The sequence below is a fragment of the Leucopleurus acutus genome (genome assembly GCF_964270905.1).
Source record: "Leucopleurus acutus genome assembly, chromosome: 6".
Lineage (NCBI taxonomy): Eukaryota > Metazoa > Chordata > Mammalia > Artiodactyla > Delphinidae > Leucopleurus > Leucopleurus acutus.
In genome coordinates, this window is record NC_139149.1 from 7,237,586 (window position 1) to 7,256,747 (window position 19,162).

At 38.5% G+C, this 19,162-nt stretch overlaps 1 protein-coding gene across 1 annotated transcript in view; it reads right to left on the reverse strand.

Annotated features, from left to right (window-relative positions):
- The window catches only part of UGGT1 (UDP-glucose glycoprotein glucosyltransferase 1), a 118,879-nt gene that overhangs the window by 70,107 nt on the left and 29,610 nt on the right, over positions 1 to 19,162 (reverse strand). Inside the window, exons 13-17 of the mRNA XM_082841767.1 lie at positions 18,085 to 18,235; positions 15,759 to 15,878; positions 14,551 to 14,636; positions 10,658 to 10,793; positions 8,564 to 8,695 (exon numbers count right to left, since the gene is read on the reverse strand). Of these exons, the coding sequence (XP_082697893.1) occupies positions 8,564 to 8,695; positions 10,658 to 10,793; positions 14,551 to 14,636; positions 15,759 to 15,878; positions 18,085 to 18,235 (625 nt within the window). The remainder of the gene's footprint in view (positions 1 to 8,563; positions 8,696 to 10,657; positions 10,794 to 14,550; positions 14,637 to 15,758; positions 15,879 to 18,084; positions 18,236 to 19,162) is intronic.

The following is a 19,162-nucleotide window of genomic DNA, read 5'->3' on the forward strand; positions in this document are numbered from 1 at the left end:
CTGGCCAACAGGCACATGAAAGGTGTTCAACATCACTACTCATCTTGGAAATGCAAATCAAAACCACATGAGATGTCACCTCACACTTGCCAAAATGACTATTATCAAAAACACAGGCAATAACAAATGTTGGTAAGTATGTGGAGAAAAGAGAATCCCCTTGCACTGTTGGAATGTAAACTGGTACAGCCACTATGGAAAACACTATGGAGATTCCTCAAAAGAAATTAAGAATAGAATATGATCCAGTAATTCCACTTCTGGTTATTTATCCAAAGAACGTGAAAACACTAATCCAAAAAATTATATGCACTCCTATGTTCATCATGGCATTGTTTACAATAGCCAAGATACAGAAACAACCCAAGTGTCCATCAACAGATGAATGGATAAAGAAGATGTGAGATATACATACACACACACAAACACACATACACACAATAGAACACTTCTCAGTCATAAAAAGATGAAATCTTGCCATCTGTGACAACACGGATGGACCTTGAGGGTACCATGCTAGTGAAATAACTCAGACGGAGAAGGACAAATACCATAGGATTTCACTTACATGTGGAATATAAAACAGTAATAAACAAACAAAACAAAATAAATGAACAAACCAAACCAAACAAAAACAAACATGTAACAAAGTAGTGGATACTGGGGGCGGGGAAATGAGTAAACAGGATCAACTGTACAGTGATGAATGGAAACTAAATTTTTGGTGGTGGGCAAGCTGTAGGGGATACAGAAGTAGAAATATAATGTTGTACACGTGAAACTTATATAATGTTACAAATCAATGTTACCATAATAAAATTATATTAAGTTAAAATAAGTGCAAGGAAGGAAGGAAACAAAAACAAACTGAACGACTAGAAAAAAAAAGTGAAACGCTAAAAAACAACTGGTGTTGAATTGGGTGTGGGTAAGACTTGAGAGGGAGATTATAAAATCTAGGATTCTGTACTCAGATAAAAGAGAATGTATAAACAATGCATTATCAGTATGGTTTCTAACAAAATGATAGCTCAGATCTCAAACAGATGAACCAAAGGCTTTGTCCTTCATTCAAAAACATGAAAAAAAGCTGGTAAATAAATACACTTTTTTATTGTTCTAAATTGTTTCAGAAATGTATTTTGATTCCTTGCCTTAACATTTGTTTTCAATAAACTGACCACCTTGTTCCTGCTTACAATAAAGGTCCTTCACTATAGTTAATGTCTCACTATTATCTTTAAATAAAGACTTTAAAATATTTCCCTATATCCTTATTATGAGACTTTATTACATTTCCTATTGCATTTCCATCTTTGGCCTCAACAATTAAACACATGACACACATTAGGCACACACATCATACCTTACAAGCATACATCATATACTTCCAACAGATTTTATCCAGAACATATATCACTCAGGTACTACCAGTGCACTATAAAGAGAAATTATTTTTCAATTCTATAGTTGATAGGCCAGCTAAAATCAACGATATCTTCACAAAATTGAAATATAAACTATATTTGCAGAGACAGAAAAGTGACCAGGTTTCTAAATTTTTAAATGCTAAGTACCGGAGGACTTCCGGGAAGATGGCGGAAGAGTAAGACGTGGAGATCACCTTCCTCCCCACAGATACACCAGAAATACATCTACATGTGGAACAACTCCTACAGAGCACCTACTGAACGTTGGCAGAAGACCTCAGACCTCCCAAAAGGCAAGAAACCCCCCACGTACCTGGTTAGGGCAAAAGAAAAAAATAAACAGAGACAAAAGGATAGGGACGGGTCCTGCACCAGCGGGAGGGAGCTGTGAAGGAGGAAAAGTGTCCACACACTAGGAAGCCCCTTCGCGGGCGGAAACTGCGGGTGGCGGAGTGGGGGAGCTTCGGAGCCACGGAGCAGAGCACAGCAACAGGGGTGCAGAGGGCAAAGCAGAGAGATTCCAGCGCAGAGGATCAGGGCCGACCGGCACTCAACAGCCGAGAGGCTTGTCTGCTCACCCGCTGGGGCAGGCGGGGCTGGGAGCTGAGGCTCCGGCTTCGGTTGCAGCACCGGAAGAGGACTGGGGTTGGCGGCTTGGACACAGCCTGCAGGGTGGTGCTGCGCCGCGGCTGGCTGGGAGGGAGTCCGGGAAAAAGTTTGGACCTGCCGAAGAGGCAAGAGACTTTTTCTTCCCTCTTTGTTTCCTGGTGCGCGAGGACAGGGGATTAAGAGTGCTGCTTGGAGGAGCTCCAGAGACGGGCGCGAGCCGCAGCTAGAAGTGCGGACCCCAGAGACGGACATGGGACGCTAGGGCTGCTGCTGCCGCCACCGGGAAGCCTGTGTGCAAACACAGGTCACTATCCACACCCCCTTCCGGGGAGCCTGTGCGGCCCGCCACTGCCAAGGTCCTGGGATGCAGGGACGGCTCCCCCGGGGGGAACGCACAGCGCGCCTCAGGCTGGCAACGTCATGCCGGCCTCTGCCGCCACAGGACCGCCCCGCGCTCCGTGACCCTTCCTACCCCCCGGCCTGAGTGAGCCAGAGCCTCCGAGTCGGCGGCTCCTTTAACCCCGTCCTGCCTGAGCAAAGAAAAGACGCCCTCCGGCAACCTACACGCACAGGCGGGGCCAAATCCAAAGCTGAGCCCCTGGGAGCTGTGAGAACAAACAAGAGAAAGGGAAATCTCTCCCAGCAGCCTCAGAAGCAGCGGATTAAAGCTCCACAATCAATGTGATGTACCTGCATCTGTGGAATACATGAACAGACAACGAATCATCCCAAATTAAGGAGCCGTGTGGATGAAAGGCTCTTGGTGCTGCAGCCAGGAGTTAGTGCTGTGCCTCTGAGGTGGGAGAGCCAACTTCAGGACACTGGTCCACAAGAGGCCTCCCAGCTGCACATAATATCAAATGGCAAAAATCTCCGAGAGATCTCCATCTCAACGCCAGCACCCAGCTTCACTCAACGACCAGCAAGCTACAGTGCTGGACATCCTATGCCAAACAACTAGCAAGACAGGAACACAACCCCACCCATTAGCAGAGAGGCTGCCTAAAATCATAATAAGTCTACAGACACCCCAAAACACACCACCAGACGTGGACCTGCCCACCAGAAAGACAAGATCCAACCTCATCCACCAGAACAAGGGCACTAGTACCCTCCACCAGGAAGCTTACACAACCCACTGAACCAACCTTAGCCACTGGGGACAGACACTAAAAACAACAGGAACTACAAACCTGCAGCCTGCAAAAAGGAGACCCCAAACACAGTAAGATAAGCAAAATGAAAAGACAGAAAAACACACAGCAGATGAAGGAGCAAGATAAAAACCCACCAAACCTAACAAATGAAGACGAAATAGGCAGTCTACCTGAAAAAGAATTCAGAATAATGAGAGTAAAGATGATCCAAAATCTTGGAAATACAATACACAAAATGCAAGAAACATTGAACAAGGACCTAGAAGAACTAAAGATGAAACAAACAATAATGAACAACACAATAAATGAAATGAAAAATACTCTAGATGGGATCAATAGCAGAGTAACTGAGGCAGAAGAACGGATAAGTGACCTGGAAGATAAAATAGTGGAAATAACTACTGCAGAGCAGAATAAAGAAAAAAGAATGAAAAGAACTGAGGACAGTCTCAGAGACCTCTGGGACAACATTAAACGCACCAACATTCGAATTATAGGGGTTCCAGAAGAAGAAGAGAAAAGAAAGGGACTGAGAAAATATTTGAAGAGATTATAGTTGAAAACTTCCCTAATATGGGAAAGGAAATAGTTAATCAAGTCCATGAAGCACAGAGAGTTCCATACAGGATAAATCCAAGGAGAAATACGCCAAGACACATATTAATCAAATTGTCAAAAATTAAATACAAAGAAAGCATATTAAAAGCAGCAAGGGAGAAACAACAAATAACACACAAGGGAATCCCCATAAGGTTAACAGCTGATCTTTCAGCAGAAACTCTGCAAGCCAGAAGGGACTGGCAGGACATATTGAAAGTGTTGAAGGAGAAAAACCTGCAACCAAGATTACTCTACCCAGCAAGGATCTCATTCAGATTTGATGGAGAAATTAAAACCTTTACAGACAGGCAAAAGCTGAGAGAGTTCAGCACCACCAAACCAGCTTTACAACAAATGCTAAAGGAACTTCTCTAGACAAGAAACACAAGAGAAGGAAAAGACCTACAATAACGAACCAAAAACAATTAAGAAAATGGGAATAGGAACATACATATCGACAAATACCTTAAATGTAAATGGACTAAATGCTCCCACCAAAAGACACAGATTGGCTGAATGGATACAAAAACAAGACCCATATATTTGCTGTCTACAAGAGACCCACTTCAGACCTAGAGACACATACAGACTGAAAGTAAGGGGATGGAAAAAGGTATTTCATGCAAATGGAAACCAAAAGAAAGCTGGAGTAGCAATTCTCATATCAGACAAAAAGGACTTTAAAATAAAGACTATTAGAAGAGACAAAGAAGGACACTACATAATGATCAAGGGATCGATCCAAGAAGAAGATATAACAATTGTAAATATTTATGCACCCAACACAGGAGCACCTCAATACCTAAGGCAAATACTAACAGCCATAAAAGGGGAAATCGACAGTAACACATTCATAGTAGGGGACTTAAACACCCTACTTTCACCAATGGACAGATCATCCAAAATCAAAATAAATAAGGAAACACAAGCTTTAAATGATACATTAAACAAGATTGACTTAATTGATATATATAGGACATTCCATCCAAAAACAACAGAATACACATTTTTCTCAGGTGCTCGTGGAACATTCTCCAGGATAGATCATATCTTGGGTCACAAATCAAGCCTTGGTAAATTTAAGAAAATTGAAATTGTATCAAGTACCTTTTCTGACCACAACGCTATGAGACTAGATATCAATTACAGGAAAAGATCTGTAAAAAGTACAAACACATAGAGGCTAAACAATACACTACTTAATAACGAAGTGATCACTGAAGAAATCAAAGAGGAAATCAAAAAATGCCTAGAAACAAATGACAATGGAGACATGACGACTCAAAATCTATGGGATGAAGCAAAAGCAGTTCTAAGAGGGAAGTTTATAGCAATACAATCCTACCTTAAGAAACAGGAAACATCTCGAATAAACAACCTAACCTTGCACCTAAAGCAATTAGAGAAAGAAGAACAAAAAAACCCCAAAGTTAGCAGAAGGAAAGAAATCATAAAAATCAGATCAGAAATAAATGAAAAAGAAATGAAGGAAACGACAGCAAAGATCAATAAAACTAAAAGCTGGTTCTTTGAAAGGATAAACAAAATTAATAAACCATTAGCCAGACTCATCAAGAAAAAAAGGGAGAAGACTCAAATCAATAGAATTAGAAATGAAAAAGGAGAGGTAACAACTGACACTGCAGACATATAAAAGATCATGAGAGATTACTACAAGCAACTCTATGCCAATAAAATGGACAACCTGGAAGAAATGGACAAATTCTTAGAAAGGCACAACGTGCCAAGACTGAATCAGGAAGAAATAGAAAATATGAACAGACCAATCACAAGCAATGAAATTGAAACTGTGATTAAAAATCTTCCAACAAGCAAAAGCCCAGGACCAGATGGCTTCACAGGCGAATTCTATCAAACATTTAGAGAAGAGCTATCACCTATCCTTCTCAAACTCTTCCAAAATATAGCAGAGGGAGGAACACTCCCCAACTCATTCTACGAGGCCACCATCACCCTGATACCAAAACCAGACAAGGATGCCACAAAGAAAGAAAACTATAGGCCAATATCACTGATGAATGTAGATGCAAAAATCCTCAACAAAATACTAGCAAACAGAATCCAACAGCACATTAAACGGATCATACACCATGATCAAGTGGGGCTTATTCCAGGAATGCAAGGATTCTTCAGTATACACAAATCAATCAACGTGATACACCATATTAACAAATTGAAGGAGAAAAACCATATGATCATCTCAATAGATGCAGAGAAAACTTTTGATAAAATTCAACACCCATTTATGATAAAAACCCTGCAGAAAGTAGGCAGAGAGGGAACTTTCCTCAACATAATAAAGGCCATATATGACAAACCCACAGCCAACATCATCCTCAATGGTGAAAAACTGAAAGCATTTCCACTAAGATCAGGAACAAGACAAGGTTGCCCACTCTCACCACTTTTATTCAACATAGTTTTGGAAGTTTTAGCCACAGCATCAGAGAAGAAAAGGAAATAAAAGGAATCCAAATCGGAAAAGAAGAAGTAAAGCTGTCGCTCTTTGCAGATGACATGATCCTATACATAGAGAATCCTACAGATGCTACCAGAAAACTACTAGAGCTAGTCAATGAATTTGGTAAAGTAGCAGGATACAAAATTAATGCACAGAAAGCTCTGGCATTCCTATACACTAAGGATGAAAAATCTGAAAGTGAAATCAAGAAAACACTCCCATTTACCATTGCAACAAAAAGAATAAAATATCTAGGAATAAACCTACCTAAGGAGACAAAAGACCTGTATGCAGAAAATTATAAGACACTGATGAAAGAAATTAAAGATGATACAAATAGATGGAGAGATATACCATGTTCTTGGATTGGAAGAATCAACATTGTGAAAATGACTCTACTACCCAAAGCAATCTACAGATTTAATGCAATCCCTATCAAACTACCACTGGCATTTTTCACAGAACTAGAACAAAAAATTTCACAATTTGTATGGAAACACAAAAGACCCCGAATAGCCAAAGCAATGTTGAGAACGAAAAATGGAGCTGGAGGAATCAGGCTTCCTGTTTTCAGACTATACTACAAAGCTACAGTAATCAAGACAGTATGGTACTGGCACAAAAACAGAAATATAGATCAATGGAACAGGACAGAAAGCCCAGAGATAAACCCACGCACATATGGACACCTTATCTTTGATAAAGGTGGCAGGAATGTACAGTGGAGAAAGGACAGCCTCTTCAGTAAGTGGTGCTGGGATAACTGGACAGTTACATGTAAAAGTATGAGATTAGATCACTCCCTAACACCATACACAAAAATAAGCTCAAAATGGATTAAAGACCTAAATGTAAGGCCAGAAACTATCAAACTCTTAGAGGAAAACATAGGCAGGACACTCTATGACATAAATCACAGCAAGGTCCTTTTTGACCCACCTCCTAGAGAAATGGAAATAAAAACAAAAATAAATAAACGGGACCTAATGAAACTTAAAAGCTTTTGCACAGCAAAGGAAACCATAAACAAGACCAAAAGACAACCCTCAGAATGGGAGAAAATATTTGCAAATGAAGCAGTTGACAAAGGATTAATCTCCAAAATTTACAAGCAGCTCATGTAGCTTAATAACAAAAAAACAAACAATCCAATCCAAAAATGGACAGAAGACCTAAATAGACATTTCTCCAAAGAAGATATACAGACTGCCAACAAACACATGAAAGAATGCTCAACATCACTAATCATGAGAGAAATGCAAATCAAAACTACAATGAGATATCATCTCACACCAGTCAGAATGGCCATCATCAAAAAATCTAGAAACAATAAATGCTGGAGAGGGTGTGGAGAAAAGGGAACCCTCTTACACTGTTGGTGGGAATGTAAATTGATACAGCCACTGTGGAGAACAGTATGGAGGTTCCTTTAAAAACTACAAATAGAACTACCATATGACCCAGCAATCCCACTACTGGGCATATACCCTGAGAAAACCATAATTCAAAAAGAGTCATGTACCAAAATGTTCATTGCAGCCCTATTTACAATAGCCCGGAGATGGAAACAACCTAAGTGCCCATCATCGGATGAATGGATAAAGAAGATGTGGCACATATATACAATGGAATATTACTCAGCCATAAAAAGAAACGAAATTGAGCTATTTGTGATGAGGTGGATAGACCTAGAGTCTGTCATACAGAGTGAAGTAAGTCTTTCAGAAAGAGAGAGACAAATACCGTATGCTAACACATACATATGGAATTTAAGAAGAAAAAAGTGTCATGAAAAACCTAGGGGTGAAACAGGAATAAAGACACAGACTTACTAGAGAATGGACCTGAGGCTATGGGGAGGGGGAAGGGTAAACGGTGACAAAGCGAGAGGGGGGCATGGACATATATACACTACCAAACGTAAGGTAGATAGCTAGTGGGAAGCAGCCGCATAGCAGAGGGAGATCAGCTCAGTGCTTTGTGACCGCCTGGAGGGGTGGGATAGGGAGGGTGGGAGGGAGGGAGACGCAAGCGGGAAGAGATATGAGAACGTATGTATATGTATAACTGATTAATTTTGTTGTGAAGCTGAAACTAACATACCATTGTAAAGCAATTATACTCCAATAAAGATGTTAAAATGAAAAAAAAAATAAAATAAAATAAATGCTAAGTACCTAAATATTTCACCATCACCACCTTTATTTACAGTAACATCCAATAATAAGGATACGTAAGGAAAGTATAGTGTTGCAGTCAAATGAGAAGTGCCAGAGAATGTTTACCTTCCGATTCTGATCGTAAGCAGAGTCAATCCCCAAAATGCTGTTCACTTCCACATATGGATATTTCTTCTCCAGGACACTGACCACATGTTCAACTTTAACTTTTTCTCCAGTCCTTACTTTGTTATAGATCTGAAGAAAGGAAAACCAGGTAACCAACTACACTTTCACATGTAAATTTTGGAGTATTTATTACAAAAGATTTCAGAATGAAGAGGAAAAATGAAAACAATAGCTAATTCTCTTAAAAAGAGCAAATGGGCCATATTAGCAATTCTCCCTTTTCCATATACTTCCTTATGCCTTCTTACGTTAGAAACTACATATTCTTAAAATGACTCAATCAGTTCATATTCACAGTAAGTCCCAAATGCAAAAATGTGTTAATTTTTTTAAAATCCGAATACTTATAAGTAATCCTTGAAATAAGAACTTATGTCCATGAAGTTTAAGGGGAAAAAATGTTTCAAAATACATATGGCATAGTCCTTGTTTTTAAAAGGCAGACATAAGACAATAACAAAACCGTGTCTGTACTGTTGCAGTTAAGTGTCTAGAAGGATGCAAGCTTTCAACAGTGGCTGCCTTTAAGGAGCAGGATTACGGAGGGCAGAGACAGATTTTTTAATCAACACACTTTAATATTATTTTTTAAAAGTTTTAATAATGAACATAATTTTTTTTTACTTTTGCAACTAAAAATAAAGAAAAAGAAATGAAAACTCTTTATCCTTTCCTTTATACACACAGCTGTGAGGGGGAAAAGCTTTAAAAAAACAGACTTAAAAACCCTTATTATCCTCAGCAACTTCATTGGAACTTATTTCATTCTTCAGAGCCTACTGCTAACTAAGGTCCACCACCATTTCTCACAGAGATCACAGCAACAGCTCACCAACTAGTATCCCTGCCACTTTCTTTACCCTTCACCAGATCCATCTCCATACATGCATCAGAATGAGGTTTTAATTGGAGTTTAACTCTGTGATCTGGACACCTATTACCCAGCCTAATGGCCTCAATGACCAATGAGGTTCCCCTCTCCACTCTGCTCTCACAATATTCTGCTCAAGTCATACTAACAACCTGGAGTCACTACTTCTGATTTGCAGCCACTGTTCAACTGACTCCTGTTTTCCCTCCTACACTCAGCTGGGACAACTTCCCACTCCACAAAAATGTCCGTGGCCATCCCTAGTGGAGTGGGGTCCTAGTGCTGCTATAGCCAGCGGTGCTTCCCACACTGTACCAAATCATCTGTGTGGAGGCGTCCCCCACTAGATTGTAAGGTGTTTGAGGATGAGGGAAAATCTTACTCTTCTTTGTATCCCTAGCAGCTGGTACGGGCCTGGCAAAGGGTGCATCTTTAATAAAAGTTGGCCAAATAAATAAATGAACATTTCAATTAATAAAAAATGCCCCGACTGAATCTCTAAACAGTAAACGTAACAAACATAATAAACAGCAGGCTGAAATCATGTTTATGGGTAAAATAAAAGTCATGAAAATAACTGCTTTAAAGATAAGTTTTTCAATAATTAACACTAATCTGTAAGCAAAAGAACTATTACTGGTCAACTTTTTATACTCAAAAATAGAAAAAAACAAGGAGAGTTCTCTGAACTTGAGCAAGTAACTTAAAATATATATATAATAATCAGGATATTTCACAGTTTCCAATTAAAATGGAGAAAACAATTAATAAGAATTTTATGACTTGAATATTAAACTGATTCTTAACGAAAATATCATGATTGTCTTAAAAGGGAAGAAAGCGAAGTTTTTTTTTTTAAACAAGTAGAAAACATCACATTTACCGAAAGGCATTAATCAGTGATTTCAAATCGCCAAAAGGCAGAAAACTAAGATACATTAATGTATTAGTATCTAAGGAATCTTAGCTGAAATCACAACAATCTATTATTAACATTAGTGTATCAATAAAGGCAACTCTGGAAATAGAAAATGCATGAAGTTTGTGTGAATAATTTACCTTTTTCTCTTTCCAGAAATATAGAATCTCCTTACCACATACTGTTTCTTAGAGTAAGTTAGATTTTTAAAAATTATTCGCCATTTTGAACAAAAACATACGTGTGTCAGAGTTTGGAAGGCATGATAATCATCCACTTCTTGGGCAACATAATTATACGCTCTCAGAATAGCCACTCCAGCATCCTGCATCCCATCAACATCTTCAGAGTCATTAACCACAAAGATTAAACCAAGTCTGGGGGAGAAAGGGAAGGGCAAAAAGAAGAAAAAGAAACATCTGGAAGAATGCAACCAGTTAAATAAGGAAAGGCATCCTCTCTTGAAAAACACAGTTCACATCATACTCTAACATGGCTGGCAAAGGCGTTCATCACTTGCAGAATAAAAAAGCAGGTTCCCAAAGGTGGCTTAGACTTTTTAACTATTAAAGCAAGCCGTTTCAATATCATGAAATGAGGCCATTACTGACGTTTAAGGTATTGCCATAGTTTTAGATGGAGATTTTGTTCTGTTTTTAAATAAAAATTAGGGGAAGTGAAAATTCTCAGAATGTGAAAACATATAGAAGGGGGGGGGTGGATTTTGAGATTTCATACCAGCAATATGGGCATCATAGGTAAATGGAAAGCATAAAAATATTTACTACTGTCCTTAGGCAAAAAGCTACACCCATGCTGAATTGGGCAATTGGGACTGACATGTATACACTGATGTGTATAAAACTGATGACTAATAATAACCTGCAATATAAACAAACAAACAAAGCTACACCCAAAGTTAAAGTTTATTACATTTTAAAACTTAAAGGAATAAACCACAAAGAGCTACCATTACACATCTACAGACTGGCAAAAAAAACTTGCACTGGCCATTATAGAGGCCACTAGCCTCTATCTTAGAGCAAAAGCAATGAAAAAAAGGACAGTCTTTAACTCAAATGGATCACAGACATAAATGTAAAACACAAAATTGTAAAATTCCTAGAAAGTAACACAGGATAAAATTAGGTGATCCTGGGTTTGGCAATAACTTCTTAGAACTAACACCAAAAGCACAACCCACAACAAAAAGAACTGATAAGCTGGACTTCATTTAAATTAAGAACTTCTGTTCTGCAAACGAAACTGTTAAGAGAAGGAAGACAAGCCAAGATGAGCAGAAAATGTGTGCAAAACACATATCTGATAAAGGACTGATATGCAAAATATGCTAAGAACTCTTAAAACTAACAATTAAAAAAAAAAAACAGGGCTTCCCTGGTGGCGCAGTGGTTGAGAGTCCGCCTGCCGATGCAGGGGACGCGGGTTCGTGCCCAGGTCGAGGAAGATCCCACATGCCGCGGAGCGGCTGGGCCCATGAGCCATGGCTGCTGAGCCTGCGCGTCTGGAGCCTGAGCTCCGCAACAGGAGAGGCCACAACAGTGAGAGGCCCGCGTACCACAAAAAGAAATAAATAAACAAACAGTTACAAATGGGCAAAAGATCTAAACAGCCACCTCACCGAACAAGGCATACAGCTGGCAAATAAGCACATTAAAAGATGCTCAAAATCATATGTCATTAGGGAATTTCAAATTAAAACCATAATGAGATACCACCATACACCTATGAGAATGGCTAAAATCCAAAAAGTACTGACAACATCAAACTCTGGAGAGGATGGGGAGCCATAGGCACCCTCATTCATTGCTGGTGAGAATGTAAAAGAGTACAACCACTTGGAACACAGTGTGGCAGCTTCTCAAAAAACTAAACACACTTTTACCATAATATAAAGTAATCACACTTAGCAGTATTTACTCAAATGTGCTGAAAACTTATATCCATACAAAAACCTGCATACAAATGTTTGTAGCAGCTTTACTCATAACTGCCCTAATCTGGAAGCAACCAAGATGTTGTTAACAGGTGAATGAATTAAAAAACTATAGGACATCCATATAATGGAATATTACAGTGATAAAAAGAAATGAGGTATTAAGCCACAAAAAGACATGGACAAAGCTTAAAAGCATACTGTACTGCTAAGTGAAAGAAGCCAATCTGAAAATGTTACATACATCATGATTGCGGAAAAGACAAAAACTATGGAGACAGTAACAAGATCAGTTGTTGCCAGGAGCTGGGAGAGAGGGAGGGAGGAAGGGAGGGACAAACAGGTAGAGCACAGGGCATTTTTAGGGCAGTGAAACTAAGCTATATGATACTATAATGGTGGAAACATGTCATTATACATCTGTCAAAATCCACAAAATGTACAGCACAAACAATGAACCCTAATGTAAACTATGGACTTTAGTTAATAATAATGTAGCAATACCAGTTAATTAATCAACATTGCTATAAAAAAATACAAAGTCTATTAATTTTTTTTTAAGTACAGCCTAAAAATATATGATAAACATATATCAAACGTCATGCTCTCAGGAGGTATGTGTAGAATTTGTGTATGCATGGATGAGGTAGTTGCATGTATGAGGTAGTTGAGAGGGCTTGTTTTTAGATTATAAATTGTCTGTCTTTTTAAAACCCCTCTTATGACAGAAATCAAATGAGTAAGCGCCAGGCAGAAATGACCTAAATATTATTCTTATGAAAATAAAAATAAGGGCTAGAACCTAATTATCTCCTCACAAAGTACTTCCCTTTCCCAAGTATTCAATTTTTAAAAAGGGCATCAGAGTTGTTCTGTTAGCTAAGTCCCCAAATCCAGACTACTGTTTCTCCCAGGACCAGTCCCTCATCAAGTACCAGTAGGGAGGCTCTCAGATTTGTCCCCTCCTCTCCTCGGTCCCTGCCAACAACTCCGTGTACCACAGCAACTCATACAACGGAAAACAACCGCTGGTCTGCCTTGGTCTTTCCACCAACTGTTCACAACATGCCTGTGAGTTAACTGCCTTCTTCTCACCTACCTTTGCAATCTGAAGAGCCCATGCCCTCTTCCTGTCCCTCAATGCCATTCAGTAAATCTTTAATTAATGCCCACTGTGTACCATAAGCCAACTTCTTTTGTGTTCTTACATTCGCTTTTCATCAAAACATAGCTCTGGCTGTAATCCTCCACCTAACCATGTGGTATTCAGGTTTACATTAAAAATTTCATTAAACTCAAAATCTCTGCTTTTCCATCAATGAAAACTTGCTATTTTCTTCAAAGTCTATCTTAAATCCAACTCTGCCATGAAACCTTTGTCCTTCCCAAATATCTGCCTATAATCTTTTTTTTTCCCTGAAATTCTAAAGCACTTAGAACTAGCAAGGACATAACCTAGCACTTGATTGAATATCTTACTGGAAGTAGGCACAGTATTTTTTCCAAGAGGGTAGAAATGTGGCTTATGTTCCACTCGCAGCATTTAGCTCAGTGCTGAGTATGGAACACACAATAACGTTAATTAGCTAAAGAGCTCTTTTCTTCTTTATTTTCATGTTTTCTAAGAATTCAAATTTTATCAACATGTAAAATTACCACATTCTATTCAGAATGTGGGAATATCTTAATGCTTATATGTAAAACCTTCAAACATTGTTCTGAGAAGGTAGAGTGGAAACCCCAGCCATTTAAGTACCCCGTTGGCAGATTTAGTAACACAAGTGAAATAAATGTGTCTGTTTGCATCTATAAAAAGCTGTGTATACATTTAGTCCTTGACAGTCTGACAAACGTTCTTGGCAAAGCTCCTTATCTCTGCTGAAGGTAGGCTTTGTGATGTGAACACTTACTTAGGAAAATTCCCTGAGCAAGCTGAGATCACATGCTATTTTTACACAGGCTATTTATTAATAACTCAATGACGGCAAGATTCTATTCATTGAGAATCAAATTCTCTCCCCCAAAAGACACCGGCTTCATACTGAGCAAAAGATAAAACTGCCCTTAACGACCCCCACGATTAATTATCCTACAATTCAGTAACACCAGACTTGTTAAGAATGACAAACAAAACCTCAGCTAAACGAGATATACCATCAAATCGATAACGGTGTTACCTTAGTGGTATATGATTACTGAGGAACATCTCAGCTGTGTTAATCAACTCTGCAGTGCTCTCATGCGCAGGATCAACTATGAAAACCTGTAGGGAAGGGAAAGGAAAACATGAAACGACATTTATTCAAATGTCGCTGGGCCAATAAACATGCCTTAGTCTTTACACTTGAAGGCCACCTTTTTCCAGCTACTTTCGAACCACATAAAAAAGAAGTTATACAAAGAGCAGTTACCCTCCCTCTGTATTCAAAGAATGTGGTACTGAAAGGCTAAGTGATTTTCTCATGATCTTACGCTAACAACATGGGAATTGTATCCAGCTGGCTAATACATGTCCTTTACTACACCTAACAAAACCCAAATTTTATTAACTCTGCCACCTTAGAAAATGGAGATTAGCTTCCTGTGTATTCACTTCGAAGGATCTCTGAATTAAGAATTCATTTAGAACCCAATTTTTAGACAATAGTAGCTATCATGTATTAAGTTCTCATGATGTACTTTAAAAAACAGTAATTACCCCATTTAATCTCATTTAATCAAATAAAGTTCTCATTTAATAAAGTTTAATAAATTATCTCATCTGGTAAGAGTAAAAGAGATTGAAATTTCGACTGGGAAGGAAAAAAGTGGTTTCAAGAGTGAGGCAAGTACAGAGGATCGTTTCCCTTGAAACTTCTGAGGAAGCCAGCCTTGGCCATAACCCGCCCCGTCTCTTTAGGAACTACATGAGGTAACAGAAAGACATGAGAGGGGAAAGAGCGTCACCTAAAACCCCTTTTCCTCTATCTCTCTAAAGCAGTGGAATAAGGATTAATAAGCAGGAGCTGACGAAGATTTATTTAAGGGAATAAACTGAACTATTAAATTTTAGGGATTAAGATATTCAAGAAAAACGGTAGTAATATATTCATCTTCTGAGTAAAAAAGAACAACTATCTTAAAACTTAACACAGTCTAAACCGTGAGATTAAGGATGAGGAGTGTTTCCTCATACACTGACACTGCACAGCCCTACAAACAATCAGTACACTTCCCAACCCTTCCACTTTGAATATGGAGCTAGAAAAAGAGCCTATCTAGGGGTGGTGGTGGGGAGAAGCAGCTTGTAAAGGAGAGAAGTGAACGTTCCAGATATGACAGAAAGCAGGGGAGAAGGCAAGGAAGAAATAGAGATCACAGCCCAGCAATAAGGAGTTTGACTTACCATGTTGTGCAAGTTCTTCCTGATCTGTCGGATAACACCAGGAAAAGTGGGGCGAAGCAACTCCTGTAGACTAGAAGGCCATGAATTATATCTGCTATCAACCTCCAGGTTGTTGATCCACTACAAAAAAAAAAAAAAGAACACAACATTGTGCATACACTTTAGTCACCATTAGTGAAATCTGCAGAAATAACAATAAGACTTTAAATTATTTCAAGAAGAATCACGTGGGAAAGACCATTTTTGAAAATATAAAGATCAAGTAGAAAAACGAATGACTAAAACACAAGCCACAGAATAGGAGAAGGTATTTACGACCTACTAAATCAATAAAGGACTAGTGTCAAGAATGTCTATAGAAATCTAATATATCAATTAAAAAAAGGCAAGCAACATGAGAAATGGAAATGAGTCAAGAATATAAATAAGAAATTTACAGAGGAAATTTAAATGCGCAATTAACACAAGGAAAAATGTACACCTTTACTAGCAGTCCAAGAAATATAAACTAAAAGCACAATGAAATTTCACACTGATTAAACTGAAAAAAAAAAATTTTAAGTTTGTCAATATCCATGAATAGGCAAAAATATTGAACAATGGGAATTCTCACCCAATTCTGGCATCTGGAAGTCACTTTAGAGAAGATGACCTAATAAAGTTGAAGCCTTTATTACTACCCTACCACTAAGTACTACAGCTCTAGGTGTCTACCCCAAATATATTCTCACATGTATGCACGAAGAGAGAGGTACAAAAAGAGCCGTTAACAGTACTGCTTATTAACAGCAAAACATTAGAAACAACTAAATATCCATAAAAAAGGAACGGATAAATAGTATACAATATTTGTACAGAAAGAGCAGAGTGGGGCTTCCCTGGTGGCGCAGTGGTTGAGAGTCTGCCTGCTGATGCAGGGGACACGGTTTCATGCCCCAGTCCGCGAAGATCCCACATGCTGCGGAGCGGCTGGGCCCGTGAGCCACAGCCACTGAGCCTGCGCTCCGCAACAGGACAGGCCGCAACAGTGAGAGGCCCGCGTACCACAAAAAAAAAAAAAAAAAAAAAAAAGAGCAGGGTGGGAAAGTATGTGTATATTACCTTGCTTATGTAAATAGAGTATTTCTGGAAGGATATACAATGAATTGACAATGCCTGTTGCTTCCAAGGAGAAAAACTGGACAGCTGGGTGAACAGTTTTTTCAATACACACTCTTTTGTATGTCTTAAATTCTAAACTGTGAATTTATAAAAGATATTTATAAAAATAAGTAAAATATAAAACATGTGATAAACTAGATCTATATGTATCAACCTACATAAGCCTTCAAAAAATTATTGAGTAATAAAAATTGTTGAAGGATACTGATATGGCATTTTTCAAAATTTTAAAACATACAATAGGGAAGAAAATGATCAAGTAAGGTACAGGAGGGATACACGCCCACTTCAGAAGAGGAATTACCTGCAAGGAGGAGAGGGGTGGAACTGGGAAGAGACATAAAGAGGGCTTTGACTGAAACATTTTTTTCTTCCAAGAAAACATGAAATGATTAAATGGTAGCATTTAGTAAGTATGGCGATGGGTCCTACAGTTGCTAATTATGTTAGTCTCTTTACTCTTCGTAATGAAAAAATTTTTAACAGGAAAAAAATGACATAACAGTATTCATCAAAATAACAGTTACACCACCAAGTGAGAAGTCAAGTAGTGAACATCTACATTCTATATTATTCCCCTTTCCAAACACTTTCCCTAAAATCAATGCAGGACAGACACCAAGAAAAGGGGACTGGAGAGCTGAGGGTGCCAGGCATGTCTCCATCACCGACCTCACTTCCACCACGACTGCCCGAGGCAGCTCTGCTCCCTCTGGTCTCTTTACAGACGAGGAGACAAAGGCCCAGAGACATCACAGAGCGATATTAATCTACATAAATCCTTCAATATAAAATATCAAAGGCCTGTTAAAGGAGGTTGGTAGCTAAAAACTGGTATTTTTAAACAAAATCACACAAGACTTGCGTGCACCTGAGAATATACAAACTAAACACTTTCCCAAGAGATGCTCAGCCAAATTCCTGAAGATACAAACGTGGAAAAGTCACGGCCTTAACCACAGTAAACCTGATAGCTCAACTTTCCGGAGCATTTAAGAGCCTACTTTACTATATACACATAGCCGCATGTATGCAGTCGGTGTAAAACTTTGATGCCGACAAAAGAGGTAAGAGGAGTAACTTACCTCTCCTAAAAGACAAATGCGAAAACCATAATAACATACTTGGCCAGACCACTCCCTGGACACGCTCACAGAATACCTACCGAAATAGCAGGGCTCCTGATGTCTACAGCATAGTCGGCCTCAGAGGGCTGGATGTTCAGTTTCAAAACATTATGCAGAGAAAGGCCTTCTATTCCCAATCTATGCAGACCCTCCATCACCCGAGCTTCATTCCTCAATATATCAAACAGACTGAAAAGAAACAAATAGGTATTTAGGAGAAAGGGCTTTAAAAAAAAATTCTCACCATGAGAAAAATATATCAGTTCAAACTCAATGCCCTATCAAACGAGTTGAGAAATCAAGAGGGAGCTCTTCCCTTGCTTCCTTTTGTCCACATATGCGGAACCAAGTAGGCAGGAGTTGCTTCTTGGCTGATGTTTATTCATACTTATCTACGTATACACTGTGTATAGAAATTATCTCTAAGTATAAACACACAATTTGAGGATGAAATAATCCTAAATGTGGATTTTACATTGCATGTTTTTAAAAACACTGAAGTAATCTCCCTGTGATATTTCTTACAACTGCACATGAATCTAAAATTATCTGAAAAGCTTACTAAAAAAACACCAAAAAATATACTAAATAATATATGTTTAATATATGTTTCAATATCAGCATCAATTCCCACAGGCACACACACAGATGATCACAGAAAATGGTCTGGAGGAATTCACACCCAACTTATGAGGTTTGCTGGGTAAGGAAGAAGAAATAAGAAGACTGTTTCTTTATCTCTGCATTATTTAAAACTGTTTACAATAAGCAAGTACACAGTTTGCAATACTCTGGAAAATTAAAGAGATTTTTTTAATAAAAAATAAAAACATGGGCAATCTTTTAATGTGTCCTTTACTAATTTTTTACTAGCTCTGAAAGCAGTATATGGACATAAAACCTCAATTAACATAATGTGAAAAGTATCTTACTGTGGAAACTGCTTCTTTTAAAGCATTAACCAACCACAGCTTTTGTTTTCACTATTATGAAGCCGCAGTATCAACTGTGTCAATTTTAATATCAATGATAAAATCAGAATTCTACCTGTCTTCTGCACCCAACCCCCAAAATTCATAAGGAAAATTTAGAGCAACTTAGTCCTAAACCACATTT